At 40.6% G+C, this 26,934-nt stretch overlaps 1 protein-coding gene across 1 annotated transcript in view; it reads left to right on the top strand.

Annotated features, from left to right (window-relative positions):
- DOCK11 (dedicator of cytokinesis 11) overlaps nucleotides 1–26,934 on the top strand; it is a 280,134-nt gene that overhangs the window by 136,799 nt on the left and 116,401 nt on the right. Inside the window, exons 12-20 of the mRNA XM_006872109.1 lie at nucleotides 2,925–3,065; nucleotides 4,269–4,481; nucleotides 9,931–10,053; nucleotides 11,699–11,781; nucleotides 15,681–15,803; nucleotides 15,987–16,063; nucleotides 20,175–20,359; nucleotides 20,462–20,527; nucleotides 23,674–23,766. Coding sequence (XP_006872171.1) covers nucleotides 2,925–3,065; nucleotides 4,269–4,481; nucleotides 9,931–10,053; nucleotides 11,699–11,781; nucleotides 15,681–15,803; nucleotides 15,987–16,063; nucleotides 20,175–20,359; nucleotides 20,462–20,527; nucleotides 23,674–23,766 — 1,104 coding nt within the window. The remainder of the gene's footprint in view (nucleotides 1–2,924; nucleotides 3,066–4,268; nucleotides 4,482–9,930; nucleotides 10,054–11,698; nucleotides 11,782–15,680; nucleotides 15,804–15,986; nucleotides 16,064–20,174; nucleotides 20,360–20,461; nucleotides 20,528–23,673; nucleotides 23,767–26,934) is intronic.

Raw genomic sequence — 26,934 nt, 5'->3', positions numbered from 1 at the left:
GTGTGTGTCTTTGATTCCCTCCCTCTCCCCCCACCCACTCCCCCAGGATTGGGCTCTAATTGGACATGCCAGGCTCTTTCATTGTATACAAAGGAGCCAACTGACTGTGGTTGAAACTAAATGCAGCATTTAAAAAATTTTGTGGTGGTGTAGTTTTGTGGTCATGGAACTGAACAGATTGTGTATTTGAGTTGTTTATCAATGAGTCTATAGTGAGAGGAAAACTTACAAATGTGATGAAGCTTTAAGGCCAAAAAAAAAAAAAAAAAGAATGTAAAGCTGATTATGAAAGGCAGTCTTGCCACAGAGAAACCCATATTGTCATGTGTTAAGTGCTCTTTATAAGTGAAGTGCCAGCCCATAATTTTGGCCTTTTCTTTTGGTCACAGTTCAATGTTTAGGGACATGTTTTCTGCCACTAACCTTAGAGATTAAGAAATCATCTGCAGTTGATGGAAAGGATGACTCAAACTTTGAACATTTACCCTCGCAGACCTCAGAAGCGAGAAGATTTGGGGGCTGGGGTGATTTGATCCCATTATCTCTTCACATTCCACTGTCTGAGTGAGACAGAAAGGAGAGCAGATAAATGGGCAGAAATAAGAATCGATTTCCATTGGCAGTGAGAGTTCCAGAGAGAGCTGTCTAGTCCCACATAATTGTCTTTCTTTTCTAGCTCAATTGACTCAGAGAGGGAGAAACAGTCATGCAAATATACTTGAGGGCTGCTTAAGGAGGATTTTGTCAGTGATACAGGGTACGTCAGAACAGCTATAATTATCCAAGAGTCTTCCGGCACACACTACCTGTTTTGACTTGAATTACTTAGGTTATTGAGAGAAATTCTTGTGTTTCTTGGGTAGAGTTGTCCATTTGGGCAAGTATAGTCTGCTGCAATTCACCCAGTCATTTCCTGCCTACCATGTCTTGGGCCTTAATGAAAGTATAGTAAGTTGTCTCACAATCTACATTTTTCTCCTCACTTGTGAGCCTCTTCAGACATTCAAAATCAACAGATGAACTCAGGTTGCCTGAACCTTGTGAACAAATAAGGTTTCTAGCAGTTTCTTTGAAGAAGGACAGAGTCCTCCTCCTGCTAAGAGGAATTCCTTGACTCCCAAGACATTTTTAATTTTTTATTTTGAAATACCCAACTATTAAAAAAATTTATCTTTTAAGGCAGCCAGGGTACATCCCCCAGCTCTGTTAGAAGCTGAGCTCAGTGTTTATCAGTTTCCTAGGCAGACGCCTCTCCCTTTATTCATCATTACAAGGTAGGCAGCCCCCAGGATTCCAGCCTTGTGTGACTTCTCACCATAGATTACACTGACTCTCAGATCTAGATCTACAACCCAGACCTGTCCCATGTTTTCTGCCACCTGCCTATGGTACCCCAAACCCAACGTGTTCCAATGTGAACTAATCATCTCTACTTACCCTTCCCCCAAATTGGTTATTCATTTTTATTTCACGACCAAGTTTATAACACCACGATCTACCCAGTTTCCCAAGTTAGAGACCCACTGTGTTATTTCTGACACCTCCCACTTCCTCTGCTGTCAGTTTTGTCTCCTGCATAGCCCATAAGGGAGCCATGGTGGCATAGTGGGTTGTGTTGGGCTGTTAAACATGAGGTCAGGAGTTTGAACCCACCAACTGCTCTGTGGGAGAAGGCTTTCTGATTCCATAGGGATTTACAGCCTCCGAAACCCTATACAGGGTTGCTGTGAGTCGGAACCAATTCGACAGCACTTAACAACAACAGCAACAGCTCATAAAGGAAGAAATTTCCTGTTGTCATGCTGGTGGTGGTGGTTTTGTGCTGTGAAGTTGGTTCCGACTCATAGTGATCCTTCATAGGGCTTCCGAGGCTGTAATGTTACTGTAGCAGAAAGCCTCCTCTTTCTCCTGCAGGGAACGGCTGGTAGTTTCGAACTGCTGACCTTGAGGTCAGCAGCCTGACTCATAAGCTCCTTCCTGCCATCATAGGACCTGTGTATCATTTTTACAACGAACAAACAAAAGTAATGTTGGAAAAATAAATCAGGAAAAGGGGACAAAGACTGTCAGGAAATGTACAGTTGTAAGTTCTCTATAGGGAGTTAGGGAAGGTCTCTCTGTGGAGGTGACAGCTGATCAGAGACTTGAATGAAATGAGGGAGCAAGCCTGCAGCTGTCTGGGACAAGAGGGTTCCTTGACAGAATAGCTTGTGCAACTGCAAAGGCACTGAGGTGTGCTGGAAAAATAACAAGGAGGCTAGTGTGGCTGGAGCAGTGGCTGTTGGATGCTACTGAGTCAAAGTAGACTTACAGTGACCCTATAGGATAGGGTAGACCTGCCCCATAAGGTTTCCAAAGCTGTAATCCTTACAGGAACACATCAGGTCGATTCTCCTGTGGAACGCTTGGTGGGTTAGAACCACCAGCCTTTCTGTTAGCAGCAAAGCAGGACTCCTGGCTGGAACAGAGAAGAAAAGGCAAAACAAAGAAGACAAAGATGACATCAGAGAAGTGGGGGTGATACGGAGTCACTTAGGACTCTGTAGGACATAGTACAGAGTCCTGGTGTGGCTTTATAGGATTAGCACTGGACTGCAAGGTTGGTTTGAACCACAAGGTTGTTGGCAGTTGAAATTCACCAGCTGCTCCTGGGAAACCCTGTACAGGCTCGTTATGAATAGGAACTGACTCAACAGCTCTTAACAACAACAACTGGACATAGTACAGACTTGTGACTTTTACCATTGACTCATTTCAATGCTCTCATCATCCATCTCCAATAGTTCTCCATTAGTGTTGGAACCTCATTGCAAGAGCTTCCTTCACAAAGGCTTGTTGAATGAAGGAAGAACAAAATGAAGGATGACAGGAGCTGCCATTTTTGCTTATTAATGCTTTTTGTTGTTGTTGTTAATGTTTTATAGAGGTTGGACTTTTCAGGAATTGAACCTGATATAAAGCCATTTGAAGAAAAGTGTAACAAGCGTTTCCTGGTAAATTGCCATGATTTAACTTTTAATATCTTGGGTCAAGTTGGAGACAATGCTAAGGGACCACCCACAAATGTAAGTATGATCTTTTTCTGTTACCTCCATTGAGCCATTGCATTTGAGAACAAATTTACTGGATGAAAATTCCATTTCTACATCACACAATAAATTTGGCATAGAAGACTTTCAACCATCTCCTTCTTTTGCCAAAATATGAATGTTTTCATCTTGAGAGGAGTCATGAAAGTCCTATCCAATCAGAAGTAGAGTAGGGTAGACCCTTGACATTAAAGAGGGATATATCCCCAAGATGTAGAAAATCTTCACATTTGTGAATTCTACCAGAGGATATGATTTCTTCTGTGAAATTGATTCATATCCATGGGTAAGAAACACCAAAGCCATCACTGGGATGCGGGTGCTTTGCAGTCTTCTAGGCTTATTCACTGATCTCATCGAGTGGATTCCCATTTGTTCAGCAGAGGAAATTCAAGTTATTATCTGTCACAGATGATTTAAGTTACTTAGAAATACTTGGAGCTATAAATGTAAAATCTTCAAAGAAATGTTATTTTATATTCCCCTTTATTTTTTGGTCCTAGTTTTACCTTTCAAAAATAACAATAGTGATGATAGATTTTCTTACAAACTGGCTGAAATGGACTAGCAGACTTTCTGTGTTCAAAGGGTTAATCTTTATGCCATCTGGCTTGAAATATCTCTTTGTGACCAGCTTTCAGATGCCATCTGTATGTAGAAAGGAATCATGTCTTCCAAAACTGCTGATGGGGCAAAGCTTTTGTCAATTTGATGTTGATCGATGCTAGCTTGTATGAAATGTATAATCCTGTGATTTGTGACGTATCAAAAGTGAAGATTCATTTTTGCTTTTTAATATTGATAACATATTTTTAAGGAAATTTAATACACATAGAATTAAATTTTATTCATTGAGCAATTAATGTTCTTTAAAACATAGCTTCTGATTTCTTCTCAGTATTTTGTTTTGAATTTATAACATGTCTAAATATTTATTCCTGACCAAAGTTAACATTTGACAAAGTCTGTTATTTTTTAATGTTCTCTCTTATATGCAAATGAACCATAATGCTTTTTTTGCTAAGGATTGAACTTGGAAAGGAACTGTAGTCACAGAAACTGAAGTGATTGGAAAGAAATACTTGCAGTTTGTTCCCCTCCTTCCTGAACCCTACTATCACCACCTTGCACCCCAAAAGTATTGCAGTAATTTAAAAATGTAACTGTTTTCATTTTCAGGTGGAACCCTTTTTTGTCAATCTTGCTTTGTTTGATGTAAGGAACAATTGTAAGATTTCAGCTGACTTCCATGTAGATTTAAATCCCCCGTGTGTCCGTGAAATGCTGTGGGGTACTTCAGCCCAACTGGTCAGCGATGGAAACCTAAAAGGTTCTTTACCCGAAACTTGCATTCATGGAATTGCTGAATCTCAGTTACGCTGCATAAAACAGGTAAAGAATGATCTTCAGTCTTTACAGCACATTCAGAATAAGAAGCAGAAACACCCTTGGGTTTTTTGCATGGTTTTAGGCCAATGTTTTGATGGGCATTTCAGCTCTTTTAAGGTCTAACTATACATTGTTGTGTTTGTTTGTTTTCTGGTGACTAAAGTTGGAGGTAACACTGGAAACCTATGAACATGCTGGAAATTATACATTGCTGAAGTAACATTTACCCCATTGGATTATTTGAGTGAAACCCAAAGGAAATATTTGTAAAGATAGCCTGTTGGCACACACTTGTTCTTGTTGTTAAGTGCCATCGAGTCTGTTTCGACCCTGTGTAGGGTTTCCAAGGAGATGCTAGTAAGTTTGAACCGCCAACCTTGCAGTTCAAACGGCTTTGCAGTCTGGCACATTAACCCACAGTGCCACACCAGGGCTCCGGCACACACTTAACACACATACAAATACACCAACACATACCCATCCACCCACACCCACCCACCCATCGTGTATATACTTCAGAGCAAGGGACTAGGATCCCTAACAGTTAGATGGAAAAAATAGCCCTGTGAGAATTTTCACATTCTTATTTCCCATAGCCCTTATGATGCTTACTGTTTTCAGGATTCTTTATACACATTGTCAAGGAGGTTCTGGTTAAGAAGCAGTGGCAGGGAACTGGCTATAATGCTACCTTCTTACATCCTAGCTGGTACAAAGACCCCCCTTTTTTTTTTAAAAGAGACCCTAAAAAGTTCCCTGGCATTTTGACCAGATTGAAAGCCAAAAGAAGTTAGAAGGAGTAGAGCTGACGGCTGTGGCCGAAAGGACACTAGAGCCTGGCATACAATTAAAGTGGGAGAGGTCTAGGAACAAAGCAGCTCACATTGTAAGGAGACGTTTTCACAAGTCTGTTATCCCCCTCCCCGCCCACCATTATAAAGACAAGCGCATACTTAGGCAGAAAATTCAAGCAATACCAACAATATGAAAAAGAAAGCAAAGCTTATCACCCATAGACAATAACTATTAATATTTTAGTGAACATCTTTCCAGATATCTCTATGTATGAACAGTTATGTATGCTCTGATAATAACATCGTATTCATTTTGCTTTATAACAACTTCATTTAACACTATCATGTTCAATTGATGTTGACATCCCATATCAATAGCTATAGAAAAACCACATTATCACTCCAACTACCATGGTATTGCATTAAGTTAATTAGGATTTTTGTGTTTGGGGATATCATAAATAACCCTTCATTAAGCATCTTTGTGCATACATCTTATCTCATGTGTTGGATTCTATCCTTTAAAATCAATTCCAAACAGTGCAGTTTTGGGCTCAGGCATTATATTCATTGATGTAAATTGTCTAATCGAAGAGAAAGGTTTACATGTGTTATCGCTACCCTTTGGGGACTATGGATCTGTGGTAGCTTCCCCCTGCCCACAAGTTGTGCCTCAATTCCTGTAGCCCCTTGTTTTGTTACCCAGAGTATAATGTTCACATATATAATGACATCTGCTTCTAAAAGAGAGGTTGAGCAAGCATAACCTTATTGGAGAATCTGCTATTGTAGTATATGTTTAAACATCCCCCCCCCCACCCTGAAAAGTCAATAACTCATTTTAAGCCAGTGATGCATTTACTGTATTAGTTTAATGTACTCGGGTATATTTTTTGAAGCAAGTATTGGAAATTGTGGTTTCAGGTTTCATCCAATTTATAATCGAGATCAGTTGAGAAAATCAACACTTTTTAAATATCTCCTGTGTGTCTGAGGATAAGGATGATAGGCTGTAGAAATGGTATCACTGTCACTGCTGTACAGATGAGGAAACTGACACTCAGGTTAAGTAAGTGGCCCATCATTACATAGCTAGTAATGGTGAAGATGGAATTTGAACCCAGGTCTGTTTGAAAGAATTCAACCGACAACGCTATATAGAACATGACTAGGTACACAGTGATATCGTTGGATGTGGAATGCGATGATGGGGTCCATGGTCAGGAGTTAACTTAGAGGACCACACAGCAAATGTTGAACTTGAAGGAGGTCTCAAAGGAAAAGATGAGAGGTAGAAAAGGAAGAGCAGTGGGCAGTGGCCTCAAGTGGCTTTATTCTGCATCTTTTGTCCCAAATTATTTGAAGATATCAAGAAGTGGCCATTTTCTTCAAATAGTTGAGCATTTTATTTTCAAGAAGTCTTTTTTTCCAGCTTTTTCATGTGCCAGAGAAGGATGCATAGATGTAAACACCAGTCGTATTATTGATACCTTACTGCAGCGATAACAATTGGGTCTGCACTTATTATTGCCATTGTGTCTCTCTAGGTACTTTATATGAAGTCATGTAAGCCTCAGAACCAGTCAGTAAGGTACAGATGAGGAAACTGAGGGGTAGAGCAGTCAAACAACTTGTCCAATGTGATCCTAGGTCGAGCAGGCTCCAAAGCCCATACTTTTATCTCTATATTGTGCTGCTTCCTGTGTCACCCTACGTGGTGGTTGTTAAGTGCCATTGAGTCAGTCCCAACTTGTAGGGTTCCCAAGGAGCAGCTGGTACGTTTGAACCGCCAGCCTTGTGGTTAGCAGTCCAATGCTTATTATACAGCACCACACCTGGACTCCACTAGAGAGAAGGAAATAGCCAAGTTCCCAGCATTCCCCAAAAAAAGGCTGTCTGGCAGCCCTGTCCCTTCTAGACTCCGATGACTCAAGCAGCTGTGTTTATCTAGAGAAGAGGCAATATGGTGGATTCAATTTTGATGCTGATCTAGGTCACCTATTCCTTGGAGTCATGCTCTCCAGTAGCTTTCTGAGGAACAGCAAGAACAATCACCAGAAAAGAGAAAGTTAGGTCCATTGCAGAATAGTTTGACCTTCCTGATACCAAACAGCCACTGTGACCACTTGGCTTTATTCTCAGTTGCCTGGCAGTTCATTCCTAGGTGCTCTGACAGAGCTCAGTCCCCTCTTCCTCTTTCAAATGGAGGTAATGATGGTACCTGCCTTCAAAGGCTGTTTGGAGGCTCAAATAAGGTGTCTTCTCTTCAGAAAGCACTCGACACAGTGCCAGGAACATCATGTTCACTCTGTACAGCTTAGATCAGAGACAAACAAGTGAAAATGACATGCTTTCTGTCTATCATCAACCTCTTCCAAATGGTGCCATCATTGTAGGGAAATGCCTAGAGTTCTGGGAAATAGGGAACAATAACTGCTCTGTGCACGGTAGCTATGGTAATAATCATGACTGTGATTCAAATCCGGTCTCAGTTGTGTGAGATGAGGGACGCATGTGCTGTCCTCATCTCATAGGTTCTGTATATAGGTTCACAGCATATCATAGGTTCTGTAGCCTAGACGCCTAGGCTTCTATCCTTCTCTACCACTTACTTTCTGTGTAAGCCTAGGCTAAGTAAGCTACCAAACCTGAGCCTCAGTTTCCGAAACTGTAAAAGGTGTATATAGTAGTGCCTGCATTTGAGGGTTTCTATGAAGACTAAGTGAAAAAGAGGATGCATGAAAAATAGGACAGCTAGTTACATGACAATTAGTAAGTACAAGATCACCTTCAATGTGTGCTGCTCGGCTTACATTCTGTCAGCCGCATCGTACAGCTCCAACAGCATGGACCCAGCAGTTCCAGAGGAGAAGTCCTGTGACTTTGGGGCACTTTGGGCTACCCTAGCAATCAGGTAGCTAATATGCATTATCTTATTGAAATCCATAAAAGGCTTTGAAATTGCTATTGTTATCATCACCATGCCCATTTCCTACATGAGATACCTGAGACTTAGGGAGAACATGACATACCTAAACGCACAAATGCTAGAGGCAGAATTGGACTCCAACCATTATCCGGGCTGTTTGACTATGGGGAAATACTTAGCCTCTTACATTCAGTGTTCTGTTTTGCCCTATCTACTTTTAAATGTTCTATCTGGAACAGGTGAGATAACATATCTGAAAATTGGAAAGCACTAGATTAACGCAGTTGGTGATAGACCAAGTAGAAAAAGAAAACATGACCAAGCCCCAGTGATGAATTTTTCCACTCAATTTGTGTGATTCTCCTTGAAATAGTAGACATAACCAACTAACAAGCTGTTTAGAGGGTATTCTATTTGGAAGAAGCCTAATTGGAGAGGGGATGATGTGGTGGTTCCACATACATTCAAAGAAAACCAGTGTGATGTTGGTTGTCTTCATGGGTACCCTTAAGTAACGGGTATGGGGACAAAAAGAGTATAGGATCTTCTGTTCCCTGCCTTTCCACTGAAAGCAGCTGAGCTCTTGAACATCACCAAAGGAACCTTTTCTGTGGATGATTTTATTTTTATGTTGAGCAAAGCAGTAAAGTGCTTCCTTCATAGCTACAATGAGTATTAATGAAATGTGAATGAATTACTCTGGAGTTACATGCATATACATTTTAAAATGCATGTCTAGTTCCACTGGAGAGGTGCACACTAGTTTAGCACACGTCATTTCAGCCACATTGCATCATCAGGCCCAAGAATGCACCTTGCAAACCAATCCAAACAGTAGAGGCAGCAGTGGTAATACCCATTCTGTGGGGCTGAAAGATGTGAAACAGTTACAAACCGTAAAGTCTGTTTTGAAAAGAACACTGTGAACTTATAACACTGTATAAAAAGAAAAGCTATCAAATATCCAGAGTCCTAGGGTACAAGGTCGCTTTCTACTCCCATAAAGATTCACAGCCTCAGAGACCCCATGTAGGGTCACTGTTGTTGTTAAGTGCTGCCAAGTCATTTCCAACTCACAGCGACCCTATATAGGGTTTTTAAGGAGTGGCTGGTGGCTTTGAACCGCTGACCTTGCAGGTTAGCAATCCAGTGCTTATTCTACAGTGCTACACCAGGACTCCATACAGGGTCACTAGGGGTCGGAAACAACTGGATGGCAGTGAGTTGAACTAAATTGAAGGCAGATGGTCAGTGAAACAAGGGAAATGGCCTGAATAAGGTAGGGCTTCAAACATGCCAACAACCGTGAGGATGATGCAGGACTGGGCAACAGTTCATTGCATTGTATACAAGGAGGCTTCAAAAACTTCATGGAAAAATGGAATGGAAATGTAATGGGATTTTCCCATGAACTTTTTGAAGCCCCCACATATTAAGTCTCACGAGTCAGAGCTGTCTCAACAGCAACTAACAACAACAGGACATGATCCTATGTTGACTGTCATCGTTGTATACTAAACAATCTAGACAAGCATGTGGAGTAGTAATACTCTTAACACGTGGGGTTTCAGTGAGTCAGTATCAATTGCTGGCAACAAGTTTTGTTTTGTTTTTTTAAATTTCTATTATACAAAACACTGCACTAGGAATCATTAACCAAACAACTGTATGTATGTGGCTAAATACAATTTTCAAAAAGTCTAATGGAAGCAATTTTTATTTTTTGCAGGGCATTTTCTCAGTGACAATTCCACACCCTGAAATTTTTCTGGTTGCAAGAATTGAAAAAGTGCTACAGGGCAACATCACACACTGTGCAGAACCCTATATCAAAAATTCTGACCCAGTGAAGGTATGGATTAAGAGATTCTTTGTGAGCATTTCAGCTGATAATACTGCATTTGTCTTTTATAGATATTTTAAATTATATTATCTGTGACCCCTTAAGAGAGAGAAAAAGGTGTTCTCTGAGCATGCACTGCATTCTGGAAAGATGGTATACTACACAATTACGCATGCTACAGCTTGAACATGTCATTACTTTGTTCTTTTCATTTATGTTCTGTTTATGTGACAGTCTGATTTGTGCTTATCAAAATAAGCTAAAGGCTTTAAGGCAACATCTGTTGATTAACACCCCATCTTTGCCAATAGCCACTCTTCCCTCGCTCCCAGCCCCCATGTACCCTGCTAGAAATGTCAGAACAGGGAGGGTACAGATAATCCAGTCCTGTGTTTCCCAGATGCTAGTTCTTATCCAGATATACTTCTATCCGTAGTGAAATGCAGATAGATAATAAAGGCAAGCTAGTGAGCATTTCGTCAGACTGAATGCATTCAATTAGAAGACCCATTGGCACCAAGTTGATCCCAACTCACAGTGACCCTGGCTAAGGTTTTTAAGACTGTAAACCTTTATGAGAACAGAAAGCCTTATTTTTCTCCCGCAGAGCAGCTGGTGAGTTTTAACTGCAGACTTTACGGTTAATAGTCTGGTGATTATCCTACAGCACCACCAGGGCAAGGCTGTCTTTAGTCCGAGATTTTTGTCCTTCCTGTTTTTCAATGTTAAACCTCTCTTTTCTGCCAGGAACTGTTGGAATATTAAAGAGTAGGGTATATGTTTTAATTGTTTGGTTTTCTGACCATATGTAGAAAAATGAAAAGTTGGCAACCCTTTACTAATCATCCAGATTTCGGGACCATGAACTCCAAATGTTTGGAAACTGTTGATCTAGCCCTACTCCCTCATTTTATAAATAAGAAAACTTGAGACCCAGAGAAATATGTGTGTGGTGCAGTTCATTAGCAGTGCTTCAGCTACTGAGTTCTTATAAAGAGCTGATCTGTCGTACAAGGCATCTAGCCATGTATCCAAGTAGTGTTTATTAAGTAGAAGATGCAGAGAAGACATGTGACGAGTTTGTGGGGGAGTAAAAGATCTCCACAATGGAGAGAAAAACCTCCAGCATTCGGCGTCCCTTGGGAGAAGCAGCCAGGCAGCATTTCGCAGCCTGTGAAGATCTATAAGCAGGATCCCCTTGTCATCTCTCAGTGTCCGTGCAAACAGCACTTCCTGCCCACATGAGACCAATTGCATTGACTCTTGGTCACTTGTTCCTTATCTTGGGAGTAAAAAGACCAGCTGTATCCAGAACAAATTTCTCCCAAGAATGACGAAGGTTTGCTTGGGATGTGAACGCTAACGCATGTGAAAACTGTCTAGAACTTGCCTATCAAAGGTCTTTCTGATACAATGATGAAGACTCTTGTTAATGAGAAAACACAAAACATTTAAGAAATATTATACTGTTAGAAAATTGGTAGCTTTTGCATGTTGTATGTTAGTTGTGATTTTTTTTTTTTTTGGTAGAATATTGATGTTTTGGATCAGTAAGTTGGGGAAATATTTTTCTGTGTGTGCGTGTGTGTGTGTGTGTGTGGGGTGTGTCCATAGTAATTTGAATCAATATGAGCCTTTCTTATTTCTGATTTAGACGGCCCAGAAGGTACACAGGACAGCTAAGCAAGTGTGTAGCCGGCTCGGACAATACAGAATGCCCTTTGCTTGGGCTGCCAGGTTTGTTCAAATGGAATTCTGACGCTTCTATTCATGCTCAGCTGTGAAGTTGAGTGCTATAGGACTGACCAGCATTCAGCAGAAGGTTTGTAGCAGGCCAGTTGTGTCTTGGGACACTTGGGTTTATAAGACTTCTTTCTTTGGGAATTTTCTGTATATCAAAGACCCTGTCATTTCTTCCTATGTCCTCCGTTACTGATCTGACTGACATCACTTCATTTGATTATGTTTTAAAGCAGAGCTTATGTGCTAAAGTGTTGCAATTTGGTTTACTCCAGAAAACCAGAAATTATCTAGAATTTTGTACAATATACCCCCTAGTTCATAGTTGGCTGAGTTTATAGCTTATACTTTGGAAAACTATCACAGAATAATTCTTGGAAATGTACAAAAAAATCAGAAGACAAAGAATTCAGTCATTGAGTGCAAGTTTGTAAATAATTGATTTTTTTACTTCCTTGTGATAGGTTCAGTAAACCTTTCAGGAAGGGCATATTTGAAAGCCAGTAATATATGTATGCGTACACATATATCTGGATAAACTAAATATATTTTTTCCACAAACTTTTTGAAGCATATATTAATATCTATATATATCTATAGTTTTATCTCTAAGAGTCCTGGTGTGGTGCTATGGGTTAATGCACCAGACTGCAAAGCCATTTGAACTGCAAGGTTGGCGGTTCAAGCTCACCAGCTGCTCCTTGGAAAACCTATACAGGGTCGCTATGGTTCGGAATCGACTAGATGGCACTTAACAACAACAACATATCTCTATATTTCAGCACAACCACAAGGTTGGCAATACAAACCCACCAGCTGCTTCTCAGACACCCTATATAGGGTCGCTATGAAACTCATAATGGTTTTCAAGGTGCGGCTATGGGTTTGAATAGCCAATGAGAGGGGCTTTAACTTTTATTTTTAATATTTTATTGTGAATTATGTGATAGCTTACATGGGAGCATTAGTTTTACATTCATCTTATGGTATATTGTTTCATTGCCATGGTTACAATCCCCTCCATGCATCATCAACCAACCAAAGGGTATACCTTGCAAGCCTGCCCCCCGGTCATCAGCACACAGACCCTCTACATCTCTGGGTCTAGAGTTCCCAGCCACTCCATCTCTCCACGTCATCATCTCTGCCTCCATCTCTGGTGTCACTGATTCTCTGGGTAGGGTCCCGCACTCCACTCTTCTGCCTTGATGGTCCCAGGGACCTCTGCTTCTTAGACTGCAAAGTCAATCACTTCCCTCCTTGCTACAAAATGTCTACCTTTACATTTCCAACCCTCACAACCAGTCCTGATAATAATTATTCACTATTGTATCACAAGAGACCTAGCTGCATCTCCTTTCATCAGGGGCTTTAACATTTCTGTGGAATTTTTTCACAAATTTTGTAAACTTCCCTCATATATATCATATCTTATGGTAGGTTACATTATTTTTGACCAAATCTTATAAGTCTATATGTTGTTGTTAAGTGCCATCATGTCGGCTCTGAAGGATAGCGACCTGGTGTAGGGTTTCTGAGACTGTAAAACTTTGCAGAAACAGAAAGCCTCATCTTTTTTCCTCAGAGAGGCTGGTGAGCTCAAACTTCCAACCTTCAGCCATCCAGTGCTTAACCTACAGAGCCACCACCCTCCCAAGTCTATACAGAGTTGACTTAAACACGTTTCTTGCTTATCCAGCCCTTTTGAAGTAAAGGTTCACTGGTTTGTTTGTAAGTACAGCCTTCTCAGGAAAGGGCAACATGCTGTGAGTAATTTAATCAATTATGTTCAGTGGGTGCTAGAGAGTAGCATAAGGGTAGGAGATTCTAAGTTAATTAACTCTTCTTTCTGTCACTATTTATAATCATTTCGGGTTTTTTTTTTTTTGGAAGATCTCAAAACGCATTGCACGTTGATAGATGAAAAGACACATTGTCCTTGTTTTGCAGCCTGGTAAAAAAAAAATAGCCAAGCGTAGATGAATAGCAAAAAATAGCAGAGGCTGGTATATTTAGGCATTATAAAAGGTGGACTACCGCTTGTATACAAATATTAGCATACTTTTAATGAACCAGCCTGAAAAGTCCATTGCTGCTGCTGTTATTATTGATAGTTATTAAGTGCTAACTCTATACCAGGCATTGGTCTAAATGCTTCCTGTGTATTTTGAAAGGGTCATTGATGCTGTTGCTGATACAGTGCCCATTGAGTTAGTTCCAACTCAGAGACTGCTATCCCATCTTGAAATGAGGAAACCAGGCACACCAGTTACAATTATCCTAGCCTATAGTCACATGGGGAGTCCTGGTGTGGCGCTGTAGTTAATACACCAGACTGCAAAGCCGTTTGAACTGCAAGGTTGGTGGTTCAAGCTCACCAGTCGCTCTTCAGTTGCTATGGGTCAGAACTGACTCGATGGCACTTAACAACAACAACATAGTCACATGGAGGGGGCCTGGTATGGTGCTGTGGGTTACTGCACTGGGCTGCAAAGTTGTTTGAACCACAAGGTTGGTGGTTCAAGCTTACCAGCCGCTCCTCGGAAAACCTACACAGGGTCACTGTGGGTTGGAACTGACTCAATGACATTTAACAACAACAACAACAGTAGTCACATGGTGGAGTCCTGGTGTGGCATTATAAGATAAACACTAGACTGCTAATTCCAGGGTTTACAGTTCAAACCCACCAGCCACTCCTCAGAAACCTTATATATACAGGCTGGCTATGAGTCAGAACCGACTCCACAGCAGGAGTCAAAACTCATGCCACATGATTTCAGGACCCTTGTCATAAAGTTCCCATTCTGGCCATATCAGTAGCTGCCTGATCATGTTTTGGCAGAAGAGCAATTCATTTTTAAGTCTTCAAAGTAGAAGCTTTGATCCCCAGTTCTGATGATGAATATTGCTGTCTTCGTTTTGTGTGTTGTTAGTAATAGCAGGAACCTACTCTGAAGGCTTGGCTGCAATATTTAAATGATGGGTGATAATGAAAATAAAAGGGAGGTATGCTTAGAGATATGCTAGTAAGAATGGTTAATAACTATAAGCACATCTTTAGAGGCTCTGTAAGGGGAAAGTGTTTCCGGCCATCATCCTTTTCAGTGTGCTGGGTACATTACTCTCCATTTTAGCAACTTTAAATTTGGGAGAGTGCGAGGGAACCATTGAAATTCATACTGGAAACTCTCAATATATAATTTCCTTAAATAGTTAATTTAATTGAATCAACTTTGAAATATATTTTATATTTGATAAGACACACATGTTTGAACTGTTTAATTGGATGGATTAATTTCACAAATGTATGTAGTTTTGCATAACTACCACTCCAACCAAGATTTGGGAGATTTTTATTACCCCTGAACGTTTCCTCTAGTAAGTCATCCCAGTCCTGCCCCCAGGCAACCACTGATCTGTTTAATAGTCTGGATGATTTTTCTCTAGTTTAGAAAATTTCATGTAAATAGACTCACACAATGTATACATGTGCTTGAGAGTCAGCCATATGATTGTATGACGGGGCTTCAAAAACTTTTTGGAAAATGGAATTTTTCCATGAACTTTCTATGCCCCCACCCCCATCGTATGTACTAATAGTTCATTTGGAGTGATACCCCATCGTGAACATGCCACAATTGGTTTATCCATTCCTTTATTGATGGACATGCATGTTATTACCAGTTTGGGGCTATAGCAAATAAACCTGATGTGAATCTTAATGTAGAAGTTTTTGTGTGGACATATATATTAATTTCTATTGGGTAAAGACGTAGGAGTGGAATTTCTGAGTTATAGGGTAGGTATATTTTCTACTCCCATCAAAATTCACTTCTTTTGAATTTATCAATAATTTAGAATTAAAAAAGTATATATCTCTGTTGCTGTTGTAGACCCATTTTCAAAGATACCCAAGGCTCTCTGGATCTGGAAGGCAGATTTTCTCCTTTGTATAAACAAGACAGTAGCAAGCTGTCTAATGAAGATATCCTCAAGTTGCTCTCAGAATATAAGAAGTGAGTATATGGAGATTTGCCAATAGATGAATATAATAAGCGATTTGTAAGTTTCTGACAACGATGAAAGTCAGTCATACATCGGAGAAACAAAGTGCTTAAAATTTTAAGCTTGGACCTAGGCTAAGCAATGTGTTTAGTAGTCATAAGTTTTAAATTACAATATTCTTATTTTATACCTAGGCCAGAAAAAACCAAATTACAGATCATTCCTGGACAGCTGAACATCACAGTAGAATGTGTTCCTGTGGATTTATCAAGTAAGGACTTGCATATTGCAAACGAACCTTAAGTGCTATGTTTGAATCTCAGGATTTTAGCTTTTCAGTATTCTGATTGACATTCACCTAGTGAATAGTTATGGAGTAGTAAGTGACTCGATTAAGTTAGTTTTGTCAATGCCACTTCATATGTAATAGATGGTGATGTGAGTATGTATCAGTTTCTGCTGCCTTTTGTCTTGGTTAAGTTTCTACTTCTCTCATCAACTGAGGGAGCAAAGAAGAGGAAAATTCTGAAGGACAAGAATCTTAAGATCTCAGGAGAAAGGTGGACAGAAGACAATCAGACGATTTGCAAGAGATAAAATTAAATGATTAGAAAATATTTGAAACCAAAAGTGTAATCTTTTAAGTAATCCCAGTATTGCAAATTAAAACAATTACATACTTTTGCACATCTGTCATACTTAACGAAAACATTTACAGTGACTCTGTCTAATGCTGGCTGCGATTTGGCAGCGGACCATCACACTTTGGGAGTAGGAGTACAGTTTGGCAATAGATTTCCATTGATGTCCATAACTAAGGCATTCCAACTCTGGGATTCTCTCTATCCATTCATTCATTAACTTAGTAAATATTTATTGAGAAAGCATTGAGTATCCTACTTGTTGTTGTTGTTGTAAAGTGCCGTCGAGTCGGTTCCGACCCATAGCGACCCTGTACAGGGTTTCCGAGGGTGTAAATCTTTACGGGAGTAGAAAGCCTCATCTTTCTCCCGCGGAGCGGCTGGTAGTTTCAAACCGCTGACCTTAAGGTTCGCAGCCCGATTCGTAACCACTACGCTACCAGAGCTAGTAGCTACTAATTTAAAGTTGAGAAAGAGTGGCAGATAATAAACAAGAAAGATAAGGAATGAATACATTTAACTTGTGATAGGCGCATGCTGGTTTAAAAAGGGTATCCCAGGAAGGCCTGTCTTAAGCTCAGCGTGTAAAGAATGAGAAGTTGGCTAGCATAGGGTGGTTGGGATTGTACATTCCAGGCCAAGGACATCACAAATGTAAAGACCTTGAGGGTAGAAATAAGTTTGGTTGGTTTGAATGAAAAGGAAGGCAGTGCTGGGAACAATGGAGGGAGGAGGTGAAGTAGGAAAAAAGTAGGAAGGATCAAGCCAGTCAGAGTCTTGTGTAACTTCTTAAAAGACTGGGCTCTACTCTAAATGCAATGACAAGTCACTAAAGGATTATACGCAGGTGAAGTACATCAAATTTACACCTCTAACAATGGAATGAATTCTTTTTCCCTAAAAAAAAAAAAATCGAAATGTAGACAGTAATTTATGCATAAAGATGTTCTTTAAAGCATTATTTACTTAGGAACCCTATATATGGTTTCCAAGGAGCTCTGGTAGCGTAGTGGTTACGAATTGGGCTGTGAACCTTAAGGTCAGCGGTTCGAAACTACCAGCCGCTCCGCGGGAGAAAGATGAGGCTTTCTACTCCCGTAAAGATTTACACCCTCGGAAACCCTGTACAGGGTCGCTATGGGTCGGAACCGACTCGACGGCACTTAACAACAACAACAATATGGTTTCCAAGAAGAGGCTGGTGACATTGAATCACTAACCTTGTGGTTAGCAGTCCAGTGCTTATTCTACAGTACCACATCAAGACTCCTGGAAATAAAAAAAAAAATCCAAGCAAACATGTCTGTATTTATTATATGTCCTGTTGTGGTGCTGTAAGACAAAAAACAGCACTGCTAACAGTAAGGTCTTGGGTTCAAGACCACCAGCCATTCCTCAGAAACCCTGGCTGTAAGTGAGAACGGACTTGATGGCGCTTAATAGAAACAACGACAATATATAATCTAAATATGTTATTTTATTCATTCAGAAAATATATTGAGTGCTTACTATTTTTCAGTTGTTGTTTGTTGTTGGGTCCCGTAGAGTCAGTTCTGACCCATAAAGACCCTGTATGGGGTTTCCAGGGAGCAGCTGGTGAGCTTGAACCACCAACCTTGTGCTTCAAGCTGATTTTGCAGTCCAGCATATTGACTCACAGTGCCACACCAGGACTCTATTTTGCAGTAGCAATCAATATATTTGCTGAGTGAATTACAAAAAAAAAACCATTATTTAGACTGGAGAAAACTTGAAAACAACCAGTCTAACGTCATCAGTGTTGTTAAGCCAATTATCCAGTACCAGTTGCTATTGTCCTGGTGTGGCACTGTGGGCTAATGTGTCAGACTGCAAAGTCTTTTGAACTGCAAGGTCAGTGATTCAAGCTCACCAGCTGATCCCTATACAGGGTCGCTATGGGTCGGGATTGACTCGACAGCACTTAACAACAACAACAATTGCTATTGAGTCCATTCTGATTTATGATAACCCTGTGTGTGTCAGAGTAGAACTGTGCTCCATAGGGTTTTTCATGGCTGAGTTTTGGAAAGCAGATTGCCAGGCCTTTCTTCCAAGGCTCCTCTGTGCAGAATTGAACCACTGTTTGATCACCCAGGGACTCCAAGACACTTATGATACCCAGGTAGCATGAAACTTTCTACGGCCATTAGGACTGATGTTTACAGAGTTCATAGAATAAGAAGATAAAAATGACAAAAGAATCAAGATAAAGGTCTATATCCAGCTGTTGTTTTTAAGTTCTGTTGAGTCGAGTGACCCTGTATAAGATTTCCAAGGAGCAGTTAGTGGGTTTGAACTGCCAACCTTGTGGTTTGCAATCCAGTGCTGATCCTACAACGTCATACTTGGATTCCTTCTATATCTAGTAAGATTTCTTTTGTATTATTAATGTGAAATGAGCAGAAAGAAGACTAGAAGACAGTTGATTGCTGCCAATAAGTTGTACACTAGTAAAAAGTTGAATAGGCAAAGGTGTGTCAAAGATGTATTTACAATAAAGACAAAAAATGGGGGTGGCGCGGTTAGCTGCTTTATGTACAACCACATACCTCATTGGTTCCTTGGTTGGAGGTTTGGGTCATGGTTTCATGGGACATCCCAGTTAATTGGCCTAATAATGTGTTTAGTGCATCTGTTCTACCTCCTAGTTCACTGAGTATTACCTAGGGTCTTAAAAGTTTGCAGGTAGCCATTTAAAGCACAATTGGTCTCTACTCACCTGGAGCAACAGAAGAAGGGGAGTCGGCAATAGTAGGAGGATGTGGAATGTGTGGCTCATTGCCTCCATTAGCAACTGCCTCCTCTGCCATGACACCAGAACTGGTTGGTGCCCTGCTACCATTACTGAAAAAAATTGATCGAAGTTTCCATAGAAGAATCTTAATCAAAATGGGGAAATTGTAGAAGAAAATGTGCCTAAATGTTAGCAGTAATTCTCTCTGGATAGCAGATGATCAATTATTTCTGCACGCCTTTATACCTCTAGAGTTTCTATTGAAGTATGTGTCTCTATGGTCAGAGAAAAGCAAGCCCTACTTGGGTGCTCGAGTGCCACTCCCGCTGGGTCTTCCTTCTGAAGCGGTCCCTATTCAGCGAGGACAAAGCAGCCTCAGAGCCCGCTTAGTATACGAATAACTTTGATCACAGTGGCTACTTCAATAACACAAGCTGTGAAGCTTTTCTGGGGCTTTGTGTTTTTCCCCTTATGGAATATCGAGTTTATTTTTGGTAGCACATCTAAGATCTGTCATTTAAAAAGGCTTCCATTATTTCGCTGGTGAAAACTTGCACCTGCACCCAGTTAACTTTTTTTAAAGGCAACCCACCACGAACTAATTGGAATAATAAATTTACTGGTACTTCCTTGCTACCAATAAAAATTTGCAGTGAATGCTAAATTGCAGCCACAGGAGGAAAAACGTAATGGATTTCTTTGCAGAGCTTAAATCTGTCAAAATGATGATGTGTTATATTTGCCAAATCAACATGGAGAATGAAATCGCTTTCTGTGTGGTTTGAAGGGTACCACTAAAAACTCTATCAAGCTACTTCTTCTCTTGTCCTTTTTGATCCCTCAAGTGACTGTCACAAAGAATTCCGCTTTTTAAATGTCACTCTGAGAGCCTAATCTATGTTAAATTTACGTAGTACATTGTGAGAAAACCAGGAATCCCTTCATGATTGCTCACTTGGCTTCTCTTGTTGTTTTTCTTACTGTAGATTGTATTACTTCTTCATATGTGCCCCTGAAGCCTTTTGAAAAGAATTGTCAAAATATTACTGTGGAAGTTGAAGAGTTTGTTCCGGAAATGACAAAATATTGTTATCCATTTACTGTTTACAAAAACCATCTGTATGTATATCCCTTGCAGTTAAAATACGATAGCCAGAAAACCTTTGCCAAGGTAAATAGTATTTGTGAACTATACACTTGGGGGGGAGGGGTGTAAAATGGCTTTCACAATCTTCTAATTGGGTGACTCATTCTGAACGATTCATTGTTTTAGGCAAGGAACATTGCCGTCTGCGTGGAATTCCGGGACTCAGATGAAACTGATGCTACTGCGTTGAAGGTTTGTTTATGGTGTTCATAAGCCACTATTCTTAATCCAGGTTGAGCTTTTGGTGAGCTTGAGGTTCCAGCTTGAGTCTCCTGTTGTTGTCAAGTACCTTCTAACTGGTTCCAATGCGTAGCAAAGCTATATAGAGTTTCCAAAGAGCAACTGGTAGGTTTGAACCATTGACCTTGCCGTTACCAGCCCAGTGCATCTCCTCCTCAAATGCCACACAAGGATTACATTATATGATTTACTTTGTTTAAACATGGAGAATATAGCATACTAAAATTACAAATAGAGGAGCCTTGGTGGCACAGTGGTTAAGCACTAAGCTGCCAACCAAAAGGTTGATGATAAGAACTCACCAGCCACTCTGCAGGAGAAGGATGTGACAGTCAGCTCCCGTGAAGATCTCCAGTCTTGGAAACCCTCTGGGACAGTTCTACCCTGTCCTATAGGGTCACTATGAGTCCCAATTGACTCCACAGCAGTGGCGTTTGTATTAAGTGACAAATGTAATATTTTCTGTTTCCTCTTACAAGTGAACTCTAATATAGAATTAAGTTAAACAATAAACAAAAAAAAGGGGACGGGAACAGATAGAAGTTGAAAAATGAATAGGCTTCATGTATCAGAAGTTTGCTTTTGCTCTGCTTTGATGTGGCATTGCTCTGATACCCAATGACAAAGTCATTTTCTCTTATGACCTGATAGTTTATAATGGTACCATCAAGGAACTCTTAACTCCTGTGGTCTGGAAACCTGAACAGGCTTTGAGCTGACAGAAGCACAGGACTGCTTTGATCTGAAATACAACTTCTACTCTAGAGCTAATGGTGCCTCCTGATTTTGATTTGTGGTCCACAAAAAGCATAATCTCAGAATCATGTGAGACAGCCATCCTTAAATACTTGTCACTTCACAGGGTCTTTCCATTTTCACTCTTTATTGTTGTTGTTGTTTTTGTGGATTTTTTTAATTTCATTTCATTTTGTTTTGTTTTAGCTTTTGCTTTTGAACTCTTTAGTCAGTGGCCTGAAAGAAAAGGCAGAGACCTCCTAGCCATCACGAAGTATTTCTTTGGCTGCCCCTTCTCTCACCTGAGCCTGAATCTCAGACCAAGGGATGGCTAGTCTGAGTCTCACACCACCTAGAGAAAGAGGCTGCAATGCCCCTCACAATGTCATGCAATGCTTACTAGCCCTTACCTTGGAACGGCGATTTTTTTCCCACAGAGAAACCTATATTATATTAAGGATTAGCTGGCTCAAATTTGGGGCCTTTTCTCTGGTTTGTCCTTCGGTGGAGTTGAGAACAACCGGTTCTTTTCCTCCATGCAGTATCCTTTTGTGTACTTGAAGATTCTCAGGTTACCGCTCAGCAATTCCTGCACATTACCTCTAGAACCATATTTCAGAAGACTTGGATATGCACTCATGTGCAGTCTCAATTTCCTTTCCCAGCCGGCCAAGAGGCTTACTCCGAAGTAACAGAGTGAGGCAATTAGTACCTTGGCATGCTGACACCATATTCATCCTTGAGCTTACTAGGCTTCTACAAGTGAAAGGCTCACCCTAGAAGTGAAATCAAATCGTTCCATGGGACCGCTGAAAGCATTACAGTGATTATGCCGCTATAACAGAAAGCCAGCGATAGTTTTTTGGTTTATTTTGTTTTTTTTTACTTTTTACTTAATGTGGAGTAAGAGAACAAAGCCAAATTAAACATTCGATTTTTAATTAAAAAAAAAACAAACCCTAGGCTAGGAATGTGTCCAAGACCCCTGAGTTGTACAAATGGTTTTCTGTCAGCTACTAACCTAAAGGTTGAAGGTTGGAGCCCACGTGAGTGGTGTCACTGAAGAAAGGTCTGGCGATCGGCTTCCCTAAATATTTAGAACCTTGTTGTCTTTGGGTCGATTCTCACTCAAAGCCACCCCATATATTACTGAGTAGAGATGCTCCTTAGGGTTTTCTTGGCTGTCATCTTCACAGGCTTTCCTTCAGTGTGGTTTCTGGGTGGATGCAAACTACCAACGTTTAGGTTAGTTGTCAAGGAAAGATGAGAGCCAAAAAAAACCCTGTGGAACAGTTCTGCTTTGTAACCTAGGATGTTGGAAGGAGTTTAAAGATTGTTTTCTAGCTGTTGTATTGTTGCTTTTTAGCTTATCTTACTGCTTAGTGAGTATCTTAGCCTGGGTTCTCTAGAAAAGCAAAACCAGTGAAGCTTGTATTTGTTATATATATATATAAAGAGAGTTAATAGCAAGGAAATGATTCACACAGTTGTCTCGGTAGGCAAGTCCCAAGTCCGTTAGTTTGAGGAACCAAGATCAGCAAGTAGGACAGGTACTTGCTGACGACTCCCAGGATCAGCAGACAATTGAGCAGGCCACTGGCTCAACTCCAAAGAACTGGAGGCTGGATGATGAGTCACATGCTGGATCCAGGCCCTGCTGAAAACAAAGAAGTTTTGCTCAAGTGCCCAATATTCTGGTAGCAGGCCACACTACTGAGGAAACTTCCTTTCACTTGATTGGCTGCTCACAGCAGATCTCATTATGGAGTTGATTACATTAGATCAGATCTCACCATGGGGGATTATTACCAAACCACTGGGAATCCTGGCTCAGTCAAGTTGACACAAAACCTTAACTATTACAGTGAACATTCAGCAAATGCTGCTAACTGGCTGGTGGGTTGGGGGTGGGTGGGAATTATGGATCCCTGGGGAGCAGGGGGAGTGCAAGGGGTCCCTCTCATATTAAGAAATGCAAATAGCATAAAAGAAAGTAAACTTTACATGTCTGGTTTTGACATGTTGATAATGTTTACCTTTCAAATGATTAGAAATAGTCAGCTTTTTCCCATCAACTAATTTGGAATTACATTTCTTCCGCCTTGCATTTCTTCAATTCAAAAACCTTTCCACACTGTCAACATTTCACATTATATAGAGTGGCATCTGGAGTGACTGTAAATGACTCGGAATTTACAGGCTCCTGGTGAGAACCAGTTGGGCTTGGCTGTGGCCTTGCTCTCACAGATGCCTGTGTCTGCGTGTGGCTCCATATTGTTATGTTTAAGAGACATGCATTGAGAACAGCATCTCTCTCTCTCTCTCTCTCTCTCTCTCTCTCTCTCTCTCTCCTTCATTTGCAGTGTATTTATGGAAAACCTGCAGGATCAGTTTTTACCACAAATGCGTATGCTGTTGTCTCGCATCACAACCAAAATCCAGAGTTCTACGATGAGGTAAAAAAAAAAATTTTATTCTGACATTTTTGAAATGCAGTGGTTCCCTGTTCTTTCCTCTTGAAGTCATTTCCATTGTTTTATCTGCACTGTAAATCCCTGAATGTTTTGTTCTCTGAGAACAGAAAATGTCCCAGTCAAACAAAGAGCCTGCTTGGTGTCCTTTGATGGCAGTGGAAGATTTTCCCCTGAGTTTAAGGGACTCTGATTTGAGCTAACAATGTAGGAAAGAAATACCAGGCTGAAACTGGGATTCTAGCCCAGCTTGCCCTGTGACCTGAATAAGTCACTTCCTCTTTCTGAGTTGCCCACCAATTTTCGTTAGTGTTAACAAGTTCAGAAGGAGGTGTTCCAAAGACCTTTCAAACTCTTTCCTCCTGTGGTTCTGTGTGTCCGGAAGCAGCTTTTCTGTAAGTGAAATGTTTCCAGAGAATTTCGCTGACTGCACTCAACCTCTAACCCCGCCATGCAAAGTTGATTGGGGTTGGGGTGGTCTGCACACTCTTGTACCTCCCATATTCAGTGTGCTGCCTTCTGTGTTGGTCTCTTTGGCAAGTCTATTTTTTCTTGCATCTCTAGCTCTACATGTCTCTGAACATCTCGGTCTCTTTTAGCGTGTCTGTTGCAGCCTTTTTCTCATCCACCTCTGACTTATCCAAATCTATAGACTGCTTTCAATTCCTACGTGTCTTCATGGAACCTGAAAGTGCATCCCAGGCCTGATGCTCCACTGTTTCTACTGCTCGGTCCTCATGTTCCTAGCTTTGTGTGAAACCATTCTTCTGCTGTCATGATTTCTCAAGTCTACCTGCTGTCATATGAAGAGCTTACACCCCAGCCTTAGGCCTCATTCATTCCTTCCTTAATTCAGTCGATCGCTAGTTTGGGGGAAGAGGCTTTGTGGTGCCTTGTGGGCTTTGCCACCCAGGGAGGGAATATGGCCCTACTTATGTGCGTGCAGCAGAGCATTAGATACCCAGATGGCCTGGATGCTATGAATAGGCATGTTCTGTAGGGAATGTATACCTCCAACAGAAGTTAGTTATAACACCAAAACCATGCCTGGTATGACTGATAATTGGGCCAGATGTCCACCACCAAGCAGTTTAATTTGCTCATCTCTATAACCAACACAAGTTTCTACAGAAAACATAGTAATCCACATTCTTTTAAGAATGTGAAAGAACCAGACTTTTCTTTTCTTTTCTTTTTCTTTTTTTAACTTGTGAATTGTGTGAAGGTTTACAGAGCAATCACTTTTCCATTCAACAATTCATATACATTTTGCTTTCTCTCATTATTGCTTTTAATCTCTGAACCATGAGGTCAGTGGTTCAAACTCACCAGCTGCTCCCTGGAGACCCTATACAGGGTCGCTATGACTCAGAACCGACTCAATGGCACTTAACAACAATATAACATGGAGTCCTGGTGTGCTATAAGATAAGCACTCAACTATGACTTGGAAGTGACTTAGTGGCACTTAACAACAACGACATATAACATAATTTTCCCTGCTTCCTCCCTGTGTTTCTCATTTCCGTTCTTTCTCTCTTTTTAACCCTTTCTGCCTTCAGAGCTTTGGCCTTGGGCAAATGCTGCCCTTTTGATCTCAAACGGTTGATTAGTCTAAGGAGTACATCCTTTTCTAGATTTAGGGTTCCCTTATAGGCCTGTCTACTGCTTGACTGAAAATTGAGCCATGAGAAGCAAGCGGTGTGTGAGTTCAGTTCCAGGCTGGAAGTGTGACTGACTAAGGGGGCCAGAGTCTTTAAGGATTTCACCAGTCTCTAGCCAACCAGTAAGCCTGGTCTGTTTTATGATTTTGAGTTTTGCCCCACTCTGTCCAGGACCCTCAAATGTAATCCCTTTCAGAGCAGTTGGTAATGGCAGCCTAGCATCATCTAGTTCTTCTGGTCTCAGGGTCATAACTAATGGCTTCCAAGCATTTTCTATTTTCTTCAGTGTTCTTTGCTCCAAATAAGAAGACACCAATACCTGCACGTTACATGACTGCTCATGCATGCTTTTTCTTTTTTTTAAAATTACAGATACACTTTTAATTTTTTTAATATTTTATGGTGTTTTGGGTGAAGGTTTACACAACAGTTTAGGTTCATAGTCAACAGTTTCTACAGAAATTGTTCTGTGACGTTGATTACATTTTTCACATTTCATGAACACTCTTATTTTTGTTCTAGTTGTTCCATTTCCATTAATCTAGTTTCCTTACATTCTCATCTTTTAAAAAAAAGTAATTATTGATCATTTTGTCTCATAGGTGATCTTTTTTTATATTTTTTAATTTAAGATTTTTATTGTGGATTGAGTGAAAGTTTACAGGGCATATCATCAGTTTTACATTCAACAAATCATATGCCTTGTTTATATTACATTGATTATAATCCCCTGCATGTACCATCAGTTAACAGTAGTTCTCTCTATCCACTTTAGCTTCTTTTAAAAAACAAAACAAAACAAAACAACCCACTCAGGAATATATAAAAATTTACATCTCCAAAGGGCACATTCTGCAAGTCTGCAAGTTCTTAGTCCCTCTCTTCTTAGTCGATAAATCTAGAGTCCTCAGCTGCTCCCCATCTCCATGCCATCTCTGCCTCCATCTCTAGCGCTGCTGCTTCTCTGGATAAGGCCCCACATTCTGCTTGTGCGTTCCTCTCTTGATGGTCCTAGGGTCTGCTATTTCTGGACTGTAAGATTAACAAACCCCCTTTTTTTGTTACAAAACTTCTACCTTTATAATTGTGACAGTCGTGATTAGTCATGATAACAATTATTCACCATTGAATCTTATGAATCTTCTCCCCATCTCTTTTCACCAGACCCATCTAGACAAGATGACAGCTTTTCAGTGGGGACTGTTTCTTTCCCCCCATACTCTTAAGCTAAACTCCCTCTTGAAACCTTGTAAGCCAGTCACTTCGTGCCTTTATTGCCCCCTCATTTTAGGTAGCCAATGTCTAAGTTGTCTGTCCCTATCTACCCTGTGCTCAGAGTGGATAGCATTGATAACTTGATGTGAAGACTTTCGCTCTCTGTTGGTATTTAGAGCAACTACTGCTCTGAGTATAGGTCAGGTTCATCATGAAGATGTATCTTCTGTCACTGTAGCTGTTCCAGTCTGCTTGTCCTTTCTAGTGGGAATGT

Source organism: Chrysochloris asiatica, unplaced genomic scaffold (assembly GCF_000296735.1).
Source record: "Chrysochloris asiatica unplaced genomic scaffold, ChrAsi1.0 scaffold00183, whole genome shotgun sequence".
NCBI lineage: Eukaryota > Metazoa > Chordata > Mammalia > Afrosoricida > Chrysochloridae > Chrysochloris > Chrysochloris asiatica.
The sequence above is the reverse complement of the archived record's forward strand: the minus strand, read 5'-3'. Positions and strand labels throughout refer to the sequence as shown.